Here is a 25,772-nt window from a genome sequence, read left to right on the forward strand (position 1 = left end):
TAATCTCACAGATGTCCATACTATACTATACTATATATAGTATCTCCCCATACAACGCTTATCTTATATACCAGCTCCTGTCTTGCTGTAAGTGTAGAATATTGAGAAGGCAGGGAAAAGCTTAGTGCAATTGGCTGTCGCATACCATACCTTGTATAGTCTGACTCTACACCACAGTAGACTTGGCTTTACATGGTTTCTGTTCTATTTCCTAGGTGCTGTAGTTTTGGTTGAAGCTACATTGTTGTTGTGTTATTTACTTTTTATGTTGTTGTGAAAATTTCCATGCTGACCTATGCAGACTGTTGCACAGATAGCAGTGAAGGTACGGAGCACTGGTATGCATTTTACATGCAGAATATAGTATATTGTATAGTAGAAAATATATTTTGCTCTTTTTGTAACACAAACAACCTATTTTTTATTATTTCTGGTAGAGGAAAAAATAAAGTTAGTTTAGATAATTCAGGAACAATGCAATCAGTCAATGAACAGGTGTAGGAGAAATATTTCCTTTTTGTCAGTTGACCCAATGTTTCCTGTCACATTTCTGTCTGAGAGCTGTGTGATCAGGTGTGTGGTTTTCATTGTCTACAGCCTGCGGATCTCATTGATGAACTGAAAGTTTACTTAACTTAAATGATGCTCTCTGATGGTTGATGTCAGTAACTTACAAAGACAACCCCTGCAGCTCATTATTTTTAATTAGCCCAACTTCCTCAGCCCTTTACTGTGAGCTTTTGCAGATGTTAGTGTCAACAACAGTTTTTTACCCCCTACAACTTTTAGTCCCACCACTCTCAAACTATAGACCTGAGTGTCTGGGTTTTTGTTTCCTGTTTAATGATCCCACTCTCTATGCTGATTGATCTTTTTAATTGCATCCCTTTGGACTCACAGAAGTTTGTGTGCATCCTCCAGTGTGTGTTGTCATCCTGTGCTGCCTTCCAGATGCAACCATCTTTACCCAAATGATGCTGCTGAGGTTCCCTCTGGTCACAGATTCAAATATCCCTACAGCCTGCATCTATTATTCATTACTCCTGTTCAATATTGTATTGGAACTACCACAGAGCATCACATTCTGTCTCATGGCATTACAGTCAAATTGGATGATTCTGTAGCACATGATATATGTCTAGTGCCAGTGTTCAGGAACCAGTATGGCCTTTATTTAGTGAGGTGGAGGTTGGGATGGTGGATGAGCACTGACTTTCACAGCAGAGACAGTAACTGAGTGAATAATAAATAATTTTTAATGGTATTTTTAGGCATTTTATGTCTTTATTAGAGGGACAACAGAGATGACAGGAAATTAGGGGGAGAGAGAGAGCTGAGGGAGGATGCCATGCCTGACATGGAGCAGGATTGCTTCGTGATTTATGGTTGCCACCTTCACCACTAATCCATCAGGGTGACCCACAAATAAATAAAAACATTCTTGCTGTACATTATTAATTCACCTAAAGGACTAATATGAACACTAAGGTACAGATATGGAGCTGAGATATTAGAGATTCTATGATTTGCTCTCTGCTTTCACAGCTTTTATTAGATTTTCTGGTAATCTGCTTTAAAATCCCGGCCTCCTTTGGCTGTTTTTAAACCAGCATGAAAGAGAAAAGTTAAAATTCTAGATTTTAGTGTAGCTCTTTGTCTTGCACTCCTTTCTTTTTTTTCCTTGTTTTTTGGGGCGCCTGTGGGACCATGCTGACCACCTGGGTCAGTGGGATAAATGAGCAAGTGGCAGTTAATGCGATTAAAAGATGGACAGGTTGTTTGTCTTCACAGCCTCTGTGCTCAGTTTTACATTCATACACAGATGAAAAGCATCCATTTCCTTTTAGTTCACACACACACACACACACACACACACACACACACTGGATGACAGTCTGTTCTGTTTAACATTGTTTACCAGCCTGGCTACAGGGTGTCAACCATGGATGCAGTAGCAATTTATAATATATGTGGGTGTGTGATTATGTGTTTGCATGAAGCCAACATATCTGTGTCATAGTGCTTATGTATGTAATGTCTGTTTAGTCTCATTACAGATTGGTGTCACGTGGCTCAGGCTGGTGTTTAGCCCAAATTAGAAATGCCCACTTCAAACCTGCAGTCAATAGAAGTCATGCCCCATGCATCAAGATGTCTTCACATTCACTAACTCTCTGTCTCTCTTTGCCTCTGTTGTCTTTTTTGCCTCACACAATCTCTTTAAAGTGCCTCTTGCAACGTTGCAAACAATCTGAACATTTACCAACAGACCATGCAAACAGATCATTGGTTAACAGGGTGAAATGGGAACAGTGACTTCTACTCCAATCAGGCATTGCTGGGGGTTCCTACTTCCTGGATTCCTGTGTGGCTAATTTTCCTCTCAAAAGTTGGTTTTGATAGTGAATTGGGCTTGAAGAGATGTATAAACTGCTCTGACAAAGTGATGTACTTTGTCAGTGCAGTTTATAAATTTGAATGGGTGTTGAGGTCACTGGAGAAAGCCTAGAGAAATGCACTTTTTTTTGCTAGTTGTTACTGCTAGCTTATTCTTGTCATTAGCTTGTAAGACATTGTTTTCAGCCTGTGTTATATTCCTTAACTGTTGTCCACATGGTTTGAGCGAGCGTCCATGCTGGTGATCCTACTGAACTGTGTGACACTGGGCATGTTTCATCCCTGCGAGGACAGCAACTGTGACTCTGAGAGGTGCAGGATCCTGCAGGTAAGAGCATCTTTGGCTTGATTGTGGTGGATAAAGTGTTTCCTTTCATATTTTGCCTAATACAGAAAATCAGTGAATATTTTCCAAATCCAGCGGGGATATATGTAAGTATTAACCTAAAGGAGAGGCAATATGTACATGATAACACACAATCAGGTGTCCTGATGCATGAAAATAATAACTTACTTGAAGTGTTAGGCAGTAATGCAATACTTAGTGAAATATTATAGTATATTTTTTTTAGTAATGAGCAGTGTAAGGATATATAATTTGAAATTCAGTGATTGAATTACAGTAAGGTCTCTACCTTACCCTGTAAAGTGCCTCAAGATAATGTATATTATGATTTGGCTCTATACAAATAAAATTGAATAAAATTGAATTACAGGAACGTTCCTTAACTTTCACTGACCAGGACTTGGATGGGAGGGTTGATATCAGGTCTGTGTGTATTCAGTGGGGTACCTGGTCTGGAATGCGTTAGTTTGGCAAGAACGGCCACACTTAAAGGCAGAATGACAACAGAAACAACAGCTTTTATGAGATTGTCTGGTTATCTGCTTTAAAACACCAACCTCGGGGCGGCCCGGTAGTCGAGTTGTTAGGGCGCGTACCATGTGTGAGCGCAAGACGCTCTTAGCAGGCAGTCACCGCTTCGACTCCCGATCGGTCTGACTCTTTCCTGCATGTCATTCCTCTCTCTCTACCCCCTTTCCTCTCAGTCTCCACTGATCTATCATAAAAGCACAAAAAGCCCCAAAAAAATAATAAAAAAAAAAAAAAAAAAAAAAAAAAAAAAAACACCAACCTCCTTTGGCTGTTTTAAACCAGCATAAAACTGGATTCTGGATTTCAGCGTTGCTGTTCCTCTTGCACTCATTTTCTTTCTTTATTTATTTTTTTGTGACCATGCTGAGCCACCTGCATTTTGTGCAGCTAGATAAATGAGCAAGTGGCAGTTAATGTGATTAAAAGATGGACAGGTTGTTTGTCTTCACAGCCTCTGTGCTCAGTTTTACATACACAGATGAAAAGGACCCATTTCCTTTTAGCTCACACATCATACATACATACACACACACTCAGTACAGTCAATCAGTGGCATCCATTTATCTCTCTTGATATTTGTTTCAAGAGGGATGATCAAGAGGGAAAAAATTTAGACAATTAGACAATTTAGACACAACATTCAAACACATAGATGTGACACTAGTAGATAAGGACAACAAATGCAGAGTAATGGCTAGAAAACAGCAGACATTAGTGCAAAGCAAAATCACTATTTGCATGGCAGACTAGATACATAGAGCAGGGGCACTGAAACACTGAAATAATTTATACATAAATGAAAGAGTCTCAGAGAGAGCTACAGGAACAATATTTCCATAATATCTGGTCTTTGCAGCTCCCCCATTTGCATTATCTAAGATGGAAAATAAACAACATTGTGTGGAGGTGTTTACATTAATTTATAGACTGCCTTTAACCTAGCAAACACTAATGGTAGAGTATTGTTGTTCTTGTTGTAAAAAACAGAGGATAGAAAACACATTTATTTTCTGTGTTTGCTGAGGAAATTGTGTGAGTGAGGCGCAGTAGAATAGATCTACTCACCTTGTGCGGGGAAGGGATAATGTGCTTGCAAAGTGGTTCCGAATAAATTGAATCAGAACAAAGTCCTCTTATTTTCTTGTCCACTGACTCAGTGAAATTGAACAGATTTGTTCCAAAATGAGATACAATAGGGTCCAAAAGTCTGAAAGTGGTCTCAGACTCTTGGACCCGGAAAGGCAGGCAAGAAGGAATGGAGACAAAATGAAAGGAAAATAAAGATGAGGAGAAGTAAAGAAAGGAAAGGTGGCAGAAAAGGAATAAAAAGGACAGGAAATATGAGAAAAGGAAAGCAGAGAACATTAAAAGAAGTTAAATTAAATAGGGAAACACATGGAATGGAAAAGGGAAGCAATTGTAGGAAAACGAGGAGAGGAGATGGATCAAAAAGAAAAGGAAATAAGAGCAAAGGACATTTGAGTTTTGAGTCTGCCATTGCTAGGGCAATATGTGCCCATCAACTACCCCCATCTTCTCTGTTCAACAATATGAGATGTGATTTAATTCAGTGGCTGTCCTGTCTGGAGCAAATGTAGAGCCTAGAGGTTAAATGGCATTGTCATAAATTCCGCGCTTCCTGCATTTCAATCTACCCATTCCTTTCCAATTGATATGTTACGAGATTGTAAAGGCATATGACCTGCACACTTTTGTGTTCATGTCTGTCTTTGATCCAGCTCACACTGTCCGGAACATACTGACTCTCCAGTTTTCTCACTATTCACATGTTCTCACTCTCTTTCTTTTTCACACTTTCACATCCTGACATTCTGTTGCCTCAGTCCCTCCTCACTTCTCATCTTTTTCTTCTTTAGAAGGAACTTGGCTTGACTTCACAACCTTCTCAAGTAAAATATTTACCTCAATGCATGATGAATTTTGATAAAATAGTAGTCATTTTTCTATTACAACTATGTGTGACACTTTCATGTGCCTGGTCATTATGTTAGCAGCCACTCTTGGTATACTGATTTTGTGACAATGTAGACTTTATTCCATCTCCAAAATTTAAAACAAACTTTAAGTAGGTAGCTTGACTTAAAGTTGTTCAGCATAGTCTAACGCTGGCTTTGCTTAGTGTTAACTACAGTGGATATAAAAAGTGTACACACCCCTGTTAAAATTATGTAAAAAAAATGAGACCATGATAAATAATTTCAAAACTTTTCCTACCTTTAATGTGACCAATAACCTGTACAATTCGATGGAAAAACAAACAAATCTGTCAGGGGGAAAAACATGAAAAAAAAACGTACAATAAGTGTGCACACCCTTAAACTAACAGCATTCAGTCTTTTTGGGTAGGAATCAGCCTGTCACATCTAGACTTGGCAATATTTGCCCACTCTTCCTTGGAAAAGCGCTCCAAATCTGACAGATTGAGAGGGCATCACTTGTGGACAGCCCTCTTCAGGTTACCCTACAGATTTTCAATTGGATTTAGGTCTGGGCTCTCGCTGGGCCATTCAAAAACTTGAATTTTCTTATGGTGAAGCCATTCTTTTGTTGATTTCGATGTATGCTTGGGGTCATTGTCGTGCTGAAAGATGAAATTCCTCTTCATCTTCAGCTTTCTAGCAGACACCTGAAGGTTTTGGGCCAAAATTGACTGGTATTTAGAACTGTTCATAATTCTCTTCACCTTGACTAAAGCCCCTGTTCCAGCTGAAGAAAAATAACCATGCTGCCACCACCATGCTTAACCGTGGGTATGATGTTCTTTTGGTGATGTACAGTGTTGTTGTTGCGCAAAACATACCTTTTAGAATTGTGACCAAAAAATTCAACCTTGGTTTCATCAGACCATAACACATTTTCCCACATGCTTTTCGGAGAGTTGATGTATTTTTTGCTAAATTTAGCTGGGCCTGGATGTTTTTCTTTGTAAGAAAAGGCTTCTGTCTTGCAACCTTACCCTGTAGCTCAGACATATAAGATACGATAAGATAAGATAAGATAAGATAAGATCGCCTTTATTAGTCCCACAGTGGGAAAATTCACATAGAAAATACAGGAGATTGTTGTCACATGTAGTACACAACCAGCACTTGCCAGAAATTCCTGCAGCTCCTTTAGTGTTGCTCTAGGCCTCTTGGCAGCCTCCCTGACCAGTTTCCGTCTTGTCTTTTCATCATTGTTCCATATTTTCTCAACTTCTTGATGACTGTCTTCACTGTGCTCCATGGTATATGTGATGCTGTGGAAATTTTTTTGTACCCTTCTCCTGACTGATACCTTTCAACAATGAGATCCCTTTGATGCTTTGTACGCTTTCTGCAAACCATGGCTTTTGCTGGAGGATGAAACTGAGTAAATGTCAGGAAAATCCTACGAGGACAGCTGAACTTTATTTTTGGTCTTAATCAGAGACATTTTAATTGATGGCAGGTGTGTACCCAAAAATACTGAATGCTGTAATTAAATCAAAAGGTTCTTCAACAAAGTATTAGTTTAAGGGTGTGCACACTTATTCAACCAGCTTATTGTACGTTTTTTATTGTTTATGTTTTCCCCTCTGACAGATTTGTTTGTTTTTCCGTTGAATTGTACAGGTTATTAGTCACAGTAAAGGTGGAAACAGTTTTGAAATTATTTATCGTGGTCTCATTCTAACAGGGGTGTCCACTACTGTAGCCACTTAGTGCATTATGACTACTTGCAGGACCTGGGTAAAAGCAATAGCAAGGGGAGGGCTTCTTCAGTGTAAACAGGTCCACTTTAATTAATTAACTTGAAAAACAACAACAAACAAATGAAACACACTGCTCCAGCTGTGGTTTTTAGATGAAAAGGACAGGACATTAACAGGATACAATGGAAAAAACAACAGAATGACTACATGACAGTGAAAAAGAACAAAGGGATGTGAGGTATACAGGTTGTCTCGTGTGTGATTATGGAAGTGCGCATGCACACTATGATGTTCAAGAGGCAGACTTTCAAATTTGTCCTGCGTAATGCATTTCATTCATCGTGACTACAGTTCCTCTGCTCTCTAAAAGAAATCATAACTTCTGCTAAATGCAAGCAAATGACCACAACAATATACTTGACAAAGAGCCAATCAAATTGCAGTGGGGCAACAGACAGACCTGACATAAAATTTATGCCATCTGCTTTCATTACCAAACGTTTTGGGCATGTGTATTGTGGTTTTCCCACACTCTGGGCACTTTATATAATTTTAAAAATATCCACCCACTGACCATAAATTGTAGACAGCTGCATTATTGGATTTTAATGTCATGTATTATCCAGAATTTTATTCATTTCTTCTGCCAGCAGGTGGGGCTGTGCCCCATTTGCCTTAACTGACCCGCTTCCTCTATTTTGCCTGATCAAATAATGCACAAAATAAGTGAATTTTAAACTATGAAATATATCATTACTGTAAATTAAATTATATCAATCAACCCAATAAACATCAGTGAAATAATGTACTTTACGAGATAAATATCCACAAAAATATAAGTTATCAACAGTAAAGGGGCGGGTGTCACAAACAGATTTTGCAGTTGGACTAACTAAATCCCAGTAATAAAGCAATAGAAGGATGCAATGTGACAAGACTGACAGACTGAATAAGCTGAATCTGACTCCTGATGAGCTCAGCTTGTGTTGTGGGAATAATAGCTTGCCACCCTAGCTTAATTTATTCCTGCACTGTACTTTAAACCTGGCTGATCATCAGTATGGATTTAATGTTACATCATTTTCAAAAAGTATTATTCCACAAACCATATATAGAAATGATAAATGATTAAATACTTTCCCAATATATATAAAACATTTAAAAATCCCAACTTTAGATTATTCTAGTCTCTTACCACTAGTAATGTATGCTAAAATGTTAAAATGATTCATTAGACCAGACTATAAGGAAGTGCAAGGATTTTTGGTGTGACTATTAGCATCAAACTTAATTACTAAGGGGATACATTTATATGAAAATACTAAAATATGTCCTAGCACAACAATAATGCAACTGTGCTACAAAGTGATATGCCCTAGTGCCTGAACTCTCAGATCCAGGCTCTGCTTAGCATAGCCAACCTAGCATCAGGGCTAATGAGGAACTGAGCCAGGTTACTCCATGGCTCTCCTCTCTGATGCAGGCTAAATGAGCCCTCATCACCTGACACAGCTAATGGCTACTGCAAATGATCACAGGCCAATGTGTAGTTGCAGAGTAGATAAAGAGATGATCCCTGCTCACTGTGTCAATGATGTTGAAAGGTTACCCTAAGGTATTTTTACAATTTGTTTTAATGACATTTGAAAGACATTTGAAATCCACGGGTTGTCAGTTTCATGACTGCATGGTTAGATAACATCAGATCTAATCATTCAACTAATTATGAGAATAAAATTATATGTTTACTTTGTTCTTTAAGAGGCTACGACTGTTTTGATTTGCGTGACAACCAAAAAAAAGTACTAACTACAAAAATCTGCAAAATGAAGCCATTTCAAGCTACTTACCCAGTTGAACAAACAACCAATGATGTCACTTTTCTGATGGACCTCATATCTGGTTTACACACACACACACACACACACACACACACACACACCTGTGAGGAGTAGATCTCAACTGAATGGCAGATTAAAGTAAGCCTGCACTATTCACCACATGATGCATGCACTGCCTTTAGGCTATTTGCCTTGCTGTCTGAGTGGACCTGTTTGTGTATCTGTGTGTGTGTGCATGTGATGAAAGCATCTGACCCCTTTGATAATAGCATTCAGACTTGTGACAGGCAAAATTGCTCAATTTGGTCAGGCAGCCAGAAGAATCCTGGTTGTTCCATTTAAGAATTATGGAGACCACTGTGCTCTTGGGAACCTTCAATGCAGCAGAATTTTTTTTATAGCCATCCCCAGAGCTGTGACTCAACACAATCCTGTCTTGGAGCTCTGCAGGCAGTGTCTTCGACCTCATGGCTTGTTTTTTGTTCAGATATGCATTGTCAGCTTTAAGACCTTATATAGACAGGCGCCTTTTCAAATCATGTCCAATCAGCTGAATTCACCAAAGATAGAATCAAGGTGTAGAGACATCTGAGAGATGATCAAGAGAAATGAGAGGCACCTGAGCTAAATTGTGCCATATTAGTGTCACAGCAAGGAGTCTGAACACTGAATGTGATATTTCAATATTCTTAATAAATTTGCAAAAAAACGTTTAAAAATCTGTTTTCATGTTGTCATAAATTTTAGCATAAAATTAAACTGAATATTTTCCCAATGCACTGTAAAAAATATATCAATATATACAATATACACTCAGCAAATTGTTAGATGGTTTGAAGTTCAGAAGCACCAAAGCAAAGACCAAAAGTGCCCCTAATGGTTTTAGACCATGCTCAGGGAAGACAGTCCCCACATAAAAAAATGACCCCATAGGTTGTCTGTGCAGGCAGCTTATTATTATAACCCATAGTTTACCCATAGTTTATTTAATAGTTATATTGTTTAGAATCATCAAGCGGTCATAATTATGATGGGAACAAAGAAGGTGATGTAATATATTTTAGTATATTTGGGTTTTACAAGTGGGAAAAGTCCTGGAACAATGGGTTTCTATTTGCTAGTTTAAATGACAAATGTCCCTGTCAGTAGCTAATTAATGTTAATTCCAGAAATGTAAAAAAAGAAATTTTGGCTGTTGCCTGGTTAATGTGGTCTTTACTAGGTGTCTGTACTCAGCCACCAGCAGCACAGACCTCCTCTGCCAATCAGTTTCCTGTGGGAAACCCTGTACACTCACCAACAATGCCCCTTGAGGGGATGCTTGCTATCATGTGGACCTTGCTACTACAATTTTCTGATTGATAGCTTATTGTTAACCCACAGCAGTATGAGCTAGCCTAGAAACACATGGTGGTATCTAAATCATATAGAGGAATGGTTCTGATCTGCAGCTCTTGATTGTTCACCAAGAGCCACAACATTTCACACTTGGGCACTATATTGCAGGTATGGCACCAGACAGCATACAGCACTAATAACTGCTTTGACACTTAAGGTTTAGTGAGTGACCCATGTAGAGTCATTAGGGAGTGCTCTAAGTGCACTCAGCATTGGTGTTAAGGTGCACTTAGAACATAAAAGGCTCTGATCAAGAGGTGATGAGAGGGTGTGTAATGTTAGCACTCGTTTGACACATACAGCTTGCTGTGCTCGTTGTCAGGCAATGTGAGAAGTAACATGGGCGTTCACACAGAGGGCTGTTCAGCTAGTGTTGGTGTCACTATTTAGGCTGAGAGGTTCATGCAAGACTAAATTCAGAGAGAAAGAGAGAGACAGACAGACAGAAATACAATTTATTATAAGCAATATTTGAAAAACTAGAATGGCACTCAGTAGACTGCATGCTTCTACCAAGGCCAAACAATCCTACAGATATATTTCAGATCTGGGTATTAAGATCAATTAAGATTCATGCATCTATACATCACTGAGAAACTGACAAAAATGTCACCTTAAACCGGATCCACACCAAAATGGTCACAATATAACACATGAGCATGTACGCACATGCTGTACTGCTGCTTTTGTCAAGTTTGTCAAATGGAACTGTATTTCTGTATTTCAGCTAACAGCAAGCATGCTAACACTAACTGACTTGACCTGACTGTGGTAAGCTAGCACGATGCTAACTGCCAGTCATCTGTGATTATCTGCTTTGAAACTAAAGCACTCTGCGATATGATGCTATGGTGGAATGAAGCTTAATGTCCACTGGCTTGGGATATTCTTTCTTTCTGTGTTTTATTTTTATTGATAAAATGGAAGTAAAAGGAACATTATCTGATTTGCCTAAGCTTTCAGCACCTCTCATGGATCTTGTGAGGAAAAGAAAATACAAACAAAATGTGCTGGACTTTTCTGCTGAAGTCTGACTTTTCTCTGTCCGTCTGTTCTGGTGTGTAGGACGGTAACGTTACATTTGTGCCCATGACAAATTTGACCCACATGACAAATCTGTTAGAGGAAATATGCTATTGGACAAGGTAACTTTCAATGTGACAAACATCAGTCAGTTTTAGTTTTAGCTAGGGATAATGCAATTTAAGATAGTTACAATACAGAGCATGAAACTGATGTGTTGCACAGTGTTTATAGCTATTGCCAATTTTTTAACTCCTATTGCTAATTTTCAGCTCTGTCAGTAAATTGTTTCTCTACAAGCTGCATTGTGGTGTGTGATAATTGTTAAAACTATTATGTGTGCTTGACATGGGAGTGTTTTGTAAACATGCAAATAGTCATAATTTTTATAGAAGTAGTTTGTTTTGTTCAATAAGGGATCCATTGTAAAATCTTCAAGTTAAGTTAAAATGATATTCAGTAGACTACATTTATCTGTTGTTAGAATATCATGTGACCTGGATATTTAAATGCTTGTTTGGAACCTGTTGTCTCTGATTTGTTGTTGGGGCGCGTGATATAATGATGAAGTAATGAAGGACTAATCAGTAAAAACTCTGATTTATCACTTTACTGACCAAAGCTCTACAAAACTATACAAACAACTTTAATTTACAGTACAGTTCTGTTTTGATATCTCGCAAAATTTTCATAGATTATGCTGAAATTATGAAACTATGAAAATACTGTATATTTGAAATTCAATGTGATGGTAATTATCTTGATACTGCCTTGTCCTCCTCTATCATAAGGAAATTATACAGTATGTATGTTCATCTTACACTTTATAGGCCATGAAAAGTAATTTCAGCGAAAGTTCTTGTTAAAGTGATAGTTCAGTTTATTTGACGTCAGGTTGTGTGAGGTAGTCATGCATAGTCAGTGTATCACCTGCAGTAGTTTTGGATAAATACAGTGCCAGTTTGGAGAGGCAGCAAAGACTAGTCACACTAGCAGAGTGATGTGTTTAGCTCTTTCTGTTTTACACAGCTAACCTGTGGCTGTGGCGTACTACATTGCGCACCGTAGGTGTGCGTAGGACTATGGTAGGATGAGAAAAATGTAGTAGCAAAGGAAAGTGCTACTACAGGAAGAAAAAGGACTAAACATTTTCTAAATTAAGCATATACTGTATTTCAACAGATATTGAATTTTTTTCAGAGGGCATCTTCTAAAAGTGTCTAAAACACGTTTTTTTTGCGGGCCCTGTGCACAGCAGCACATCTCCCTGCTAGCGTGCCGTATTCCCTTTGCCATGTCTCATCCTGCTCATTAAGGTCATGTTTTCTGTTTTTTGTGTTTTATTTTGATATGTCCAACCTTTCCCTCTCATTTCAGAGGTACACTTCCTGCCCTTGTGTGTTTCCTGCTCCTGTGATTGTCCCATGGATGTATTATAAGACCTGGATACGGCACCACCGCTCAGCCTTGCAGCCACTTTCTTCCAGTGGCCACTCGTGGTATTGCAGCGAAAAATCCCCCTGCGGCCCAAAAAGCATTTTTCCCATAGATAGCAATAGTACAAGAGAGGCCTGTAAAACTTTTAACAGGACACCTCCAGCTGTGCACACAGCCGAATATCAATCTTTCTATTCTAAATTTTTAAGCCATGGGGTTTCAAATCTTTGTAAAAGTTTTTCAAAGCCCAGAAAAGTCTTTTTTCTCTGAATGACGTGCATCTATCCATGGTCGTTCTGAGTCTCGGGAACAAGGATGGTTGCTGGGTTACTGCTAGCGTCGTAAGGATGAGAAAAAGTTTGTATGAAAACTGAATAAACGACATAAAGGCAAGTTTTCCTCTACACACATCAAGGTACATTGATTTTGTGGGGTTTTTTTTGGCGCACTTATTCGTCACTTCTTACAATTTTTTTCAGGAATGTAATTGTTTTTTAATCGATATATTAGCTGCATAACTGGATTCACTAAGACACCAATATGATTTTTCATAACTACCTCTGTAACAGTTTTCTTCAGGGTATTTTAATTTCATAAGTCATTTACCTTATATGTGATAGTTTCTATGATCTGTGTGCCAGCATTGTCTCATCCTAAAATTATAACTGACTTCAACCTGGATGCACAGACAGTGGTTTACATGTTAAAGAGCAGGGTCGTTAGTTTGGCTATTACAAACTATATGTGGCTCAGTTTGACAGACAGTTGTCACAAATAACAGCTTCACTCTCATGTATTTGCACTAAATTTTACTGACAATATTAAATACAATTAAATATTTAACAGTGACTTAATAAATAAATATATATTTAAATACAAATAAAACTGAAAAGCTTTGGTGGATCAAAGTGCTAAGACAGAAAAAAATCTACACAGTCAAATAATCAACAGATGTTTGATTTACTCCACTATAAATAAAGAAATGATTTCTCCTGACAGCAGAGATTGGCGGGGACAGGACATGTGGAGGTTCGGCCTGTTGTAATACATCCATCCAGTCTTGACTGTAGCATATAGCTGTGGAGAACAGTTAAAAATAGAAAGAGGGCTAAGTAAAGACAGGACATAAAGCATAACTACAGCACTGCACAGTTTTGGTTGTTTTGGTTTTTTTTAAAGAAGACATGCCGTATAAATATGCTTCTCAATGACAGAAAGTAAACGTAATAACTTTATCTGATGAGTTGTAGTTATCTGTCACATGCAGCATCTATATCTTAAAATTGCCTAAAAGACAATTTAAACTTAATATTTTTGCCCAGTTAGGATTTTTAAAATTTTTATTCCAATGTGACTTTAGGCTCTAAAGCTTCAAACTGAATGTTGACACGTTTCCCTCTAACATCACAAATAAATTAACTCTTTATACATCAATTACCCAGGATATCAACGACTGCAGGTTTAATACCACCTTACTTTTCAGAACATTATCTTCGCTCTTTGTTACTGTTCCCTTTTGTATAAATCTGTGGTTTAAAGCCCCAGGCCAGTCCTGTAGAAGTCTATTACACATCCATAAAGTCCGCTAGCAGAGCACTCATGAGCGCGCAGCGTCAGATCGAGAACATTTTTCGCTCATTCTCACTGCCCAAAGGCACGATGGGAGTGACACTACTGAGCAGTCTCTATGGGCCGCATAACGCGGAAGTAACCTGGAAGCCAGAAACTTTTGCGGCGTATGCGCCAGGTGAGCAACTCATATTGAACTGAAAGGGTGCCATTTTTAGATCCAGCATCCAGGTCTTATAATACATCCATGGATTGTCCTTAATGTGCTGCACCTGTGCCTCATTGTCATTTCCCTCCTCATGTATTTAGTCTGCGTGCTCCCTGTCTTCTATGCCAGTTCGTCTTTGTTATTGTTATTATTATTCCTGCATGTATGTCTAGTGTGTTCCTGACCTGTTTCCCTGACTGTGAGTTTTGCCTTGCCCTTTTGCCCTTTATATTCATGGACTGATCTTTGTGTACCGAATCAATTTTTTTTTTTTTTTTTTGGTAATAAAGACCCTCGTTTTACCTATACCGTGAGTCTTGCAATTGAGTCCTACACCAGTGGCCCTGATACCTTGCTGCCTCCCTTAAAGATCCTGTAAAGCAAATTCACGGATTTGTTTATAAAATCAATATATATGTTCCTAAAAACGTGTAAATCATGTGAAACCTGTGTGGTACTGAATTGTGCAGTTATACCTTAAACTGTGTTTCATCATTTTTGTGTTGAGCGTTTTTTCGGGCGGGGCCTAAACGGGGTACTGACGCACTTGGTCCCCCACTTAGCATATCCCGCCCCTAAACCTGTAACGATATAAAAGTCTGGAGTGTACCAGCATCAGTGGTTCCCCTGCTCAGTGTTTTTGCTGGTTAGCGAAGCCTTCCCTCCCAAAATGTGTCTTTCCTACAGGCTGCAATACCAACGGTGTGGTGTTAATAGTAATTAGAGAATAATGTATGAATAGTTAATCAGTTATTCACTCATGACGTTTCCCTTCTTTTCATGACAGTTCCGCTGTCACCCTCTCATCAATTAGCGGGTAAACCCGCTATTAAAAGCTGATACACTCCATTTCCACTGCCAGTCGAGTTTGTCTGTTCGGACTCAGGACAAACACAACTGCAGGGAGCGATGTTATCTCTGCACTTAGAGCACAGACACACACACACACACACACACAGAAGCAGTGGAGGAAGAGTGAGCTGCTAGCCGCCCTGCAAACTGGTGAAAGTCTGTCAAAGAGTCGGAGCCTCCGTATGAGATGTCTCAGTCTGTGATTGTGTGTTTTTAAAACTTTCAGAGCAGCAGCTCACTCTTTCATCCCCACGATCAGTATAGCCGCGGAGGTTCTGGTGTAACGGCGCCATGCCGGACAGGTGACAGGTGTGTGTCTGTGTCCTCTGAGAGACGTTACAGCAAGAAAAGAGGCGAAAATTAGCGGGTTCACCCGGGTTTTGTGTTTACATCAATGTCAATCGGAGCCGATCAGAGCAGGAGCCAATAAATACCCGTGTGTCTACTGCAAATTCATTTAACTCGGCTGTGAATGCCAATTAAACCCTTCATCACTGCCAACAAAAGCCCGATGTTAGCGGGCCTTAGCAGGTTCTTTGACCCGTGGGAAACAGGCTAAGTTAGCTCTGTGTGTAGCTTATAAGCTATTTCTCTTACCGATCGAAATAGATAAAACCAGGTCATCGGACAATTTAGAGCAATTTGTAATGTGAAAATATGTACAACGTGTGTGTGTGTGTGTGTGTGTGTGTGTGTGGGTGTACAATCAATATAGCTGTTGGACGCAGTCATGTTTCCTTTTGGCATAAATTTGTTAGACCGTTAAGTGATGCGGAAGCTCTTCCGACGTTGGGCGTGGTTTCAGTTGCTCAGTGGACACGCCCCCAGCGTTCCAGAGCTGATAATACTGCTTATTTTTTCACAAGTTTGAAACCTAATTTTATATATTTGGCAATATTTTTATTCATTCGAATTTGGCAGGGGGTTTGATATGCCATTTTTCTGTGGTGTGGCAAACTCAGAACTCGTGTTTTTCTGCTTTACAGAATCTTGCCACTGCACTGATCAAATCTATCCCAGGTAAAACACTGATTACGCATGACTACCTCACACAGTTTAACTACCCCTTTATCTCCCTATATTTCTAAGTAACAATGCACAATACACTTAACAGGCAGTGGTAAGGTAATTATGGGTTGAATATGGTGACATTTCCAACAGTCACCACATCTACCATTCACTTTTAGTAAACAACTGTTGCAGTGGCTACCACTTGAAAGGTAAAACTGTGAAAATCACAAATCCATTAGGTTCATTACACTGAAAGTACTTGGATATGTGGAAAAAAATGGCTGCTGCATTTATCTGGGCAACAACTATGTTGACATTCTGACAGGTAATATATGAGACTTGGTATTATCTGCTAATAGCCTGTCTTCACAATGCAATGAATCGACCCTACTGTTACCCTGAATGTGTAAAATTTTACTCTGTAATTACCCATTATTTTACAGTAGTTCCCAGTAATTATACTACTACAACTTGTCATTGAACTGATTCTGCTTGACTTATTTCTTGGCAATTTCTTTTCTTCACATGATAACTACGTAATGACTAAAGGGTTACCTGTTCTTACTACTGAATACAGGGAAGTCAGTGGTGTAGTCTACCCGATATGCAGGTATCCACCGTAAACCCACTAAGAAAGCTCCAGAATTCCTGTATAACCACTAAAAAATGCACAGTGATACGTACAACATAGTTTTGTGACAGAACTTACTTCAACAATTTCTTTATGTAAAAAACGGGTGCTGTAAATCATGTAATGTCAAGTGAAAAGTTTATCAATGAGCAGTAGACTAATGAACTCCATGTGCTGCTAGAAAATACACGTCAGTGTCAGTGGTTGCCTTCATCTCATATGTATTACAGTATGATGTCACGGTGGCTTACCAGATAGAGCGGATATCATGAAAGCTCCGTTTTGTGGTGACAATCACATGTGCTTCAGTTTCAGAGTCCTGGTATTTTTTGCGCCTTCTCACTGTCTTGGTCTATTGGAACATTTGAATACTTAATATTAGTACTAACACTTGTGCTTTTCCTAATTGACAATTAAATGTGACACTTAAAAAAAATGTCTGCTGTGAAAAGAACCTATAGTCCGAAGCATTTTGAAATCTGGAAATTGTTACTTGAAAGTTACTTAATAGTGATTCATCATGTGCCCATGCTTACAAGTTTTTTTGTAATTGCTGTTCAGTGTCTGGTAGGTTTTTACAGGGTCTGTCTGGTGCACAGGAAGTGAAGGCTTTTCCATTTCTGGCAGGAGCAGCAGTGGTTTGTTTGGAATAAATATAGAAGGCTGAGCTGCCACCTACACAGTATCAAAAGACAAAGTCTTTACAGTACTGCCAACACTTTTTCATTGACAAATGATCTGTGAGAAATCGATCACAAAAGTCCCACAATAATAAGCATAACAAGTAATAGCAACGCATTGGAAAACCTGAATAAGAAGTAGGCCCCTTCAAGTTGTTTTTGAATTACGATATATCCATTAAATGGTTTCAGTTTGCCAAAGATTTTCTTAACTATTCATTTCATTATCTGATTCATGCCAAATCAGAGCCAATTTCACAAAGCTTGTCTGAACTGGAATTAAACTGCATGCTATATCATAATTGACTTATTCAGGGGTTTTTTTTCATATAATGCAAAGTCTTATTTTTTGGGAGACATTACAAAAGAATAGTTTCCAAAAAATAATACTAGAATTCAAATATTCTGTCTCTCTGTAAGTCTCTTCACAGGAAGACAATGCAGTGGAGGACAGAAATTAAGGAGTGTGAGCCATTCAGCACAGTTCACTGGTGTATATTCCCTCAGAGTGTGTGTGTGTTTGGCTTCTCTGCTCTCCACATGGACACACAGCCAGTGAACCATGGTGACAATATACACACACAGACACACACCTACACACACTTATAGGTGTCAGGAATCTTTTAGCCTGTCAGTGATGTGGAAGCTACACAGCTTTTCCTTTGTTTGGATATCAGATCTAATCTACAGTTGAAACCAGAAGTTTACATACACTATATAAAAAGGCACATAACCTTTTTTTTCTCACCATCTAACATTAAATCAGATTAAACTTTTCCTGTTTTCGGTCAATTAGGATTACCAAAATAATTCCTTTTTGCTAAATGCCAGAATAATGAGAGAGATAATTTTTTAGACAATTTTTTATTACTTTCTTGAGAGTCAGAAGTTTACATACATTTCATTAGTATTTGGTAGCATTGCCTTTAAACTGTATGACTTGGGTCAAACGTTTTGGATATGCTTCCACAAGCTTCTCACAATAGGAATTTTGGCCCGTTCCTCCTGACAGAACTGGTGTAACTGAGCGAAGTTTGTAGGCCGCCTTGCTTGCACATGCCTTTTCAGCTCTGCCCATAAATTTTCAATAGGATTGAGATCAGGGTTTTGTGATGGCCACTCCAAAACATTGACTTTGTTATCCATAAGCCACTTTGTAACCAGTTTGGCAGTATGCTTAGGGTCATTGTCCATTTGGAAAACCCATTTGCACCCAAGCTTTAACTTCCTGGCTGATGTCTTGAGATGTTGCTTCAGTACTTCCACATAATGTTCTTTCCTCAGGATGCCATCTATTTTGTGAAGTGCACCAGTCCCTCCTGCAGCAACACAACCCCACAACATGATGCTGCCACCCCCATATTTCACAGTTGGGATAGTGTTCTCAGCCTTGTAAGCTTCCCCCTTTTTCCTCCAAATGTAACAATGGTCATTATGGCCAAAAAGTTCAATTTTAGTTTCGTCAGACCACAGGACATGTCTCCAAAAATTTAGGTCTTTGTCCCTGTGTGTATTTGCAAACTGTAATCTGGCTTTTTTATGTTTCTTTTGGAGTAATGGCTTCTTCTTGGGAGAGTGGCCTTTCAGCCCATGTCGGTACACTCAAAAAAATTATTTGTTCGCAGAACGTAATAAAATTATGGATTTTCACCACCTAATTTCCACCTAAACAAAATGCTTTAATTTAGCAAGAAACAATTTTGTTGAGTGACCTAAATATAAATATGTTGGATCAACATGATGCATTTGTGTTACTGTTACTTAATTACTAGGATTAAGTCCAACTAGATTTGTAAGGGTAAATGTAACATACTAACATAATTTTGTTGGGCCATTTAAACTTGTATGATATAATTACGAGTTACTTAATTTAAATGGGTAGTTGCAACCACTATTTTAAATACAGTTACATGAATTAATTGTGCTGAGTCAACAAAACGTTGACTAAGTTTAAGTACCTGATATGAATAGGAACATAACTGTAGCGTAATTATTCATAAAATAAATCATTTAACAGTATTTTTATATTCAACAATTTATACAAATGTCAACCTATATGCCTCCAGCTGGTGTCAAGTTTGGAAAAGAAAAACATGAAGCTAACTGGATTTGTTGGAATAACACTTTACCAGAAATGGCAAAACTCACTTTCAAGCAATTGGTTGAAAACATGTTGCTGTGAAAATACAAACACACAGCATGAAATTTCAATGTCCAACAGTTTGTGCATTCCGTCATGTCCGTAAAAAAAAAAAAAGACAGATGGACAAGGACAAATTGTAACTGCTGAGTTAGGAAATTGGAGCACACTGTCGAGCTTGCCCCCAGTTAACATCTCATGAAACAACATATAATGTATTTATGTCAGTAAAACAAATCTATAAAAACTGACATCTATGAACATTTCTTAAAACTGGATTCTAGGTAGCCATAAAGTGGCTCAAATTTGAGAAATCACTCTGCAACCATACATTCCTATTCACACAGACAAATTTCAAGTGTAAACCATTTAACAACCAGTACTAGGTGTCTATGTTTGGAGCTTTCTGAAGACGAAAAAAACAAATCAAAGCTGGTTATGAAGCTATATGCATAATATGGTCCTGGAAACTGAGTGCGAAGAAAAATGTTGAATACAGCATTGTGCATCATCTCAAGTTTCAAAAGAAAACTTCTTTGTTTGACAACACTTTCTTTATTTTCTTCCCTTGTTTAAAGAAACACTTCTAAATTATTCTACTCTAACCTCCAAATATCAACAGTTCAAAGTATCAAAACACATTAACAACAGCTTATCACATTTAAAGGTAAATGCCCAAATGGCTTCAAATAGAGTAACCGCTACCTGAACTGTAGTTTACTCTATTGAGGATGACTAACGTGCAAGTAGTGTTTTCAGTGTTTGAATTTTTTTTGAGAGTCGGTTTCCATCAAGCTCCATGATAAGCTTCTGCAAAGCTTCAAAGGTGTATCGCAGCTCTGGTGGGTAGCTGAGGTTGAGCGCGTATACAAGTGCGAACAACATTCCCACGGCAAGTGGTACGTTTCCGAGCTCATCCAGAACTTGCACACCCTCCAGAATGATACCTACATCTTCCGGTCCATCTTCTGGCTCTGCACCTTCTTTGCAGATGACAAAGATTCCAAATGTAGTCGTCTTCATCACAGCTTCACTGCTTTCACCATCTGTGTTCTTCACAGAAGAAAGGGGGGAAATAGAGGATATGTATGTCAAGATGTGATAGTAGTCCCATTTTTAAACAAACACACACACAAATTTCTGTAAAACAGCTGTCACTTATTTATGTGAAAGATACTAGAATTACATCGTCTTTTCTTAACCCTCCTTTTGTCCTGGAACGAAGAAGGGAGGAAGGAAGGAAGGATGGAAAGAAAGAAAGAGAGAGAGAGAGAGAGAGAAAGGTGGAGGAAGAGAACCAATTGGGTCAAGAAAGGAAGGAAGGAATGGAGAAAGGAAGGAAAGAAGGATGGAAGAAAGGAGAAATAAATCAAGGAAAGGAGAGGAAGGAGTGGGAGGGAGGGAGGGAAGGAGGGATGGTGGGACAGAATAAGGGAAGAACAATTTGGAAGGAGAGAAAAAAGGAGAGAGGGAAGGAGGAGGAACAGAAGGAAGGGAGGAAGAAAGGAAGGAAATTAGAGAGACAGGAGGGATGGAGGGACAGAAGGAATTGAGGAAGAGAGGAAGGAAAAGATGAAGGAGGAGGAATGGAGGGACAGAAGGAAGAAAGGAAGGAAAGGAGAGAGACAGAAGGAGGAATGGAGAGAACGAGGGAAGGGAGGAAGAAAGGAAGGGAAGGAGAGAGGAAGGAGGAGGGAGGCAGGAAGGATGGAGGGATGGTGGGACAGGAAGAAGGGAGGAAGAAAGGAAGGAAAGGACGGAGGAAGGATGGTGGGACAGAAGGAAGGGAGGAAAGAAAGGAAGGAAAGGAGAGAGGAAGGAGGAGAGAGGAAGGATGGAGGGATGGTGGGACAGAAGGAGGGGAGGAAGGAGAGAGGAAGGATGGAGGGATGGTGGGACAGAAGGAAGGGAGGAAAGAAGGACCAGCCAAAACAGATTGGGTCAGTTTCACCCCTGAGTACAACAGGAGGGTTAAGTGTGTAACTGGGTTGTTTACAGATGTCAGAATAAGGACTGGAGAATAAAAACTAAATTACATACCATGTATTCTTTCACAAGATTCTCCAGCTCTTCATTTAAGTACACAGGGCTTTGATGATGCACTCTCTTTTGACATCAATGGCATCGGTCTGAGTGTGTAGGACAATAAAAAAAAAAGACAACAAAAAGCAATTTTAAATCAACAGGTAGAAAAGATTTCACAAACATAAAACATTGAAATTAACTTTTTTTTAAATGTAAAAAACTTGATTGATATTTTTATGATATGTGAACTTACATTATCCTTGGGTGCTTTGGTTTTATGTCCAAGCAAGACATTTATTCATGTGGTCACAGTAAATGATAACTACCATTGTAATGTCAGTGGACACTGTCAAATGTGCCCAATGTTCATATTTTATCAAACCATTCTTCAATAAAGTACATTACCCCCTCTCCATCTTGTTTTATTTATCTTCATCCCTCTTACATTTTCCCTTAAAATGTCAAGCATGACATAAATATCATGGCTGTTCAGTTTTTCTTTCTTTCTTTCTTTTTATCCTCATACCTGGGTAATGGGTATCATGATGCTCTTGATCTTTCTTCCTTGACCGCCCCCTTTCTTGGAAAACACCTTCATCAGGTTTGAAGATAGGACATCCAGTTCGGAGAAGAACTTTGGCAGCAAACTGACGGTTGTAATCCTCTCGAATTCAGCAGTTAGCTTAAATGAGAGAAGAAAAAAAAGGTACACAACAGTGAATTTGATTGAATTGACCAACTAATTGAACCGTCATCATCAAGTCTTCAATCACCTTACAAGTTACTTCAAAGGCTTGCTCATATTTGTTTGGCTTATACAAAATCACACCTGAGAAGTGTGCGGTGGAGGTTGGTGGTGGCTACACCGGGCTAGGAGCTAACGTTAATGCACACAAACAGTGCAACAGTACTTTTACACTCACGGTAGCACACGTTCTCTCCCCCCTCAACAAAGTGCATAACCTCAGACTGTGGAGAGCCCCGTAGCGCAACGAACTGCTGTGTTTACACTCTCCGAAACCTAGCTGCACCAGAGCAGTGGTCCAGCCCGAGGAGCTCTTGGTCGAGTTAACAGAGAAACCCCGCCACGGTGCCGGCCGGGGGGGGAAAAAAAAAAAAAAAAAAAAAAAAAACACTGGCTGCTCCCCAAACGTGGAGTTAGTGTCGACCTTTTGTCGGACTCCAGGCGAAAGCAAAACGCTAATTGGGGGAATATTTAACTTTACCGCTATTATTCTGTTGTTTGGTTTGAGCGGTTTTGTAAATGAGTCTGCCCGCGCCTTCAACCTGCTAATCTTAGCTTGAGAGCTTATGCTGTGGACATGCAATCTAATAAAACACGCAGAACAAAAAAAAAAGTCATTCAAAATGCAAAAGAGGGCAATAACTAACTGTCGATAACAATTCTGCACTTTTATTACCTTCTTTTCAACTGAAGATAAAGGATTAAGCTTACCTTCTTCCACACCTGGTGTCTCATTTGCCAGCCAGGGACACACCTTTGACCATGATGTAAAGAGGGGCACTACTGATTAGGAATTTGCGCATTACTGCCACCTACTGCTCTGGAGTTGTAAGCAGAAGTGATTTGCAATCTTAATCCATTAGAATTAGGTTGTGTTAACATAAATTAGTCTAGTAAATTTAAATTGTTGTATCTTGTGTTAAAACTACATAATTTAGAAATGTTCAACTATAAAACATGATTTTATATAATAAAAGCTACATACTGGACTTAGGTTAAGGTAACAGACAGCCAGTTTGCTTTTTTTGAGTGCAGGACTCGTTTCACTGTTGATAATGACACGCTCTTACCAGCTTCAGCCAGCATCTGCACAAGGTCTTTTGCTTTTGTTCTTGGGTTGATATGCACATTCAGACCAAAGCACGTTCATCTCTGGGACACAGAACATGTCTCCTTCCTGAGCGGTATGATGGCTGGACATTCCCATGGTGTTTATACTTGCGTATAATTGTTCGAACAGATGAATGTGGCACCTTCAGGCATCTGGAAATTGCACCCAAGGATGAACCAGACTTGTGCAAGTCCACAATTCTCTTCCTGATTTCTTGGCTGATTTCTTTTGATTTTCCCATGATGTTACACAAAGAAGCAGTGTGTTTCAGGTGTGCCTTAAAATATATCCACAGGTGTGCCTCTAATTAACTCAAATGTTGTCAATAAACATACATACATAATCAGAGGCTTCCAAAGACATGACATCATCATCTGGGCTTTCCCAAATTGTTTAAAGGCATAGTAATCTTAGTGTATGTAAACCTCTGACTTTGAAGAAAGTAATAAAATTTGTCTAAAAAAATCCTTTTCTCATTATTCTGGCTTTTAGCAAATAGAAATAATTTTGGTAATCCTAATTGACCAAAAACAGGAAAAGTTTAATCTGATTTAATGTTAGACGGTGAGAAAAAAAAGGTTATGTGCCTTTTTATATAGTGTATAAACTTCTGGTTTCAACTGTATGTTTATCAGGATCATGTGACATGTCATGTGACAATTACAACCAAAATTACCATATCAATCGTAAGTAAAGTTGAAGTTCTACTGAGAAGAGATTCTTCTTTGTACAACATTAAAGACACCAGCAGATGGACTATGAATGTTTATTTACAATATACCAACATGCAATATCTAATCTACTATCTACAGGTGTGTGTGTGTGTGTGTGTGTGTGTGTGTGAATGAGTGAGTGTAACCCACATGCTCTGCGCATCAATTGCCCATCCCTCTACACCTCCCCTGGACTCTGCGTGGCTGTGGTTGAGCATTTATTTCAAACAGTCTGCATGGCCTCTCTAGCACCATGGCTGCTGGCTCTAAAACTTTGCAGGGCAAGGAAAAGTAAACTTTCAGTAACTATATCTCTAAACCAAGCAACAATTAGCATCTACAAAATAATAAAAGCTATGCTCCATGCCGTTTACACAGACTTCAATTATCAATCATTTACCACATGCTAGTTTTGTTTATGGCACGCATTAGCAGCCATGACCAACACTTTGCTAAACCCGTCAAACAATTAAAATACATGTAATAAATGCTCAAAACAAACAGCAAACTGTTACCGGAAACATTAACAAACACAAAACATCACAAAAGACTGCAGTGGGTGTTTTTTTAACACATAAGGGACGCAGTGAACAGCGCTTACCTTGCGGGGCAAGGAAAAGTAAACTTTGAGTAACTATGGCACCCACACGGAGTCACAGTGAAACAGTGATACCTTGTGAGACGATTAGTCAACTGCCTTACATTTACAATTTACCAACATGCAATATCTACAGTGCATCCGGAAAGTATTCACAACGATTCACTTTTTCCACATTTTTTTATGTTACAGCCTTATTCCAAAATGGATTAAATTCATTTTTTTACCTCAAAATTCTACACACAATACCCCATAATGACAAAGTGAAAAAAGTTTGCTTGAAATTTTTGCAAATATATTAAAAATAAAAAACAAAAAAAAATCACATGTACATATGTATTCACAGCCTTTGCCATGACACTCAAAATTGAGCTCAGGCGCATCCTGTTTCCACTCATCATCCTTCAGATGTTCCTACAACTTGATTGGAGTCCACCTGTGGTAAATTCAGTTAATTGGACATGATTTGAAAAGGCACACACCTGTCTATATAAGGTCCCATAGTTGACAGTGCATGTCAGAGCACAGACCAAGCCATGAAGTCCAAGGAATTGTCTGTGGACCTCCAAGACAGGATTGTATGGAGGCACAGATCTGGGGAAGGGTACAGAAAAATTTTTGCAGCATTGAAGGTCCCAATGAGCACAGTGGCCTCCATCAGCCGTAAATGGAAGAAGTTTGGACTCACCAGGGCTCTTCCTAGAGCTGCCCGCCCAGCCAATCTGAGCGATCAGGGCAGAAGGGCCTTAGTCAGGGAGGTGACCAAGAACCCGATGGTCATTCTGACAGTGCTCCAGCGTTGCTCTGTGGAGAGAGGAGAAC

General features: G+C 39.0%; 1 protein-coding gene and 1 long non-coding RNA gene across 5 annotated transcripts in view; one reads left to right on the forward strand and one right to left on the reverse strand.

Moving 5' to 3' along the window:
- cacna1g (calcium channel, voltage-dependent, T type, alpha 1G subunit) overlaps positions 1 to 25,772 on the forward strand; it is a 264,447-nt gene that overhangs the window by 82,227 nt on the left and 156,448 nt on the right. Inside the window, exon 3 of the mRNA XM_071461978.1 lies at positions 2,614 to 2,725. Coding sequence (XP_071318079.1) covers positions 2,614 to 2,725 — 112 coding nt within the window. The remainder of the gene's footprint in view (positions 1 to 2,613; positions 2,726 to 25,772) is intronic.
- Positions 18,619 to 23,898, reverse strand: LOC139609186 (uncharacterized). 4 transcript variants are annotated; one of them, XR_011685170.1, is made up of 4 exons: positions 23,240 to 23,898; positions 22,310 to 22,465; positions 21,799 to 21,887; positions 18,619 to 20,811 (listed from the first exon to the last, which is right to left on the reverse strand). It is a non-coding gene; the product is annotated as an uncharacterized lncRNA (long non-coding RNA). The 4 variants fall into 4 exon arrangements; XR_011685172.1 differs by lacking the exon at positions 23,240 to 23,898 and adding an exon at positions 22,707 to 22,879; XR_011685171.1 differs by lacking the exon at positions 23,240 to 23,898 and adding an exon at positions 22,613 to 22,879.

Source organism: Trachinotus anak, unplaced genomic scaffold (genome assembly GCF_046630095.1).
Source record: "Trachinotus anak isolate AG129_WGS33_773 ecotype Australia unplaced genomic scaffold, CSIRO_AGI_Tana_v1 ptg000025l, whole genome shotgun sequence".
Classification (NCBI taxonomy): Eukaryota; Metazoa; Chordata; class Actinopteri; order Carangiformes; family Carangidae; genus Trachinotus; species Trachinotus anak.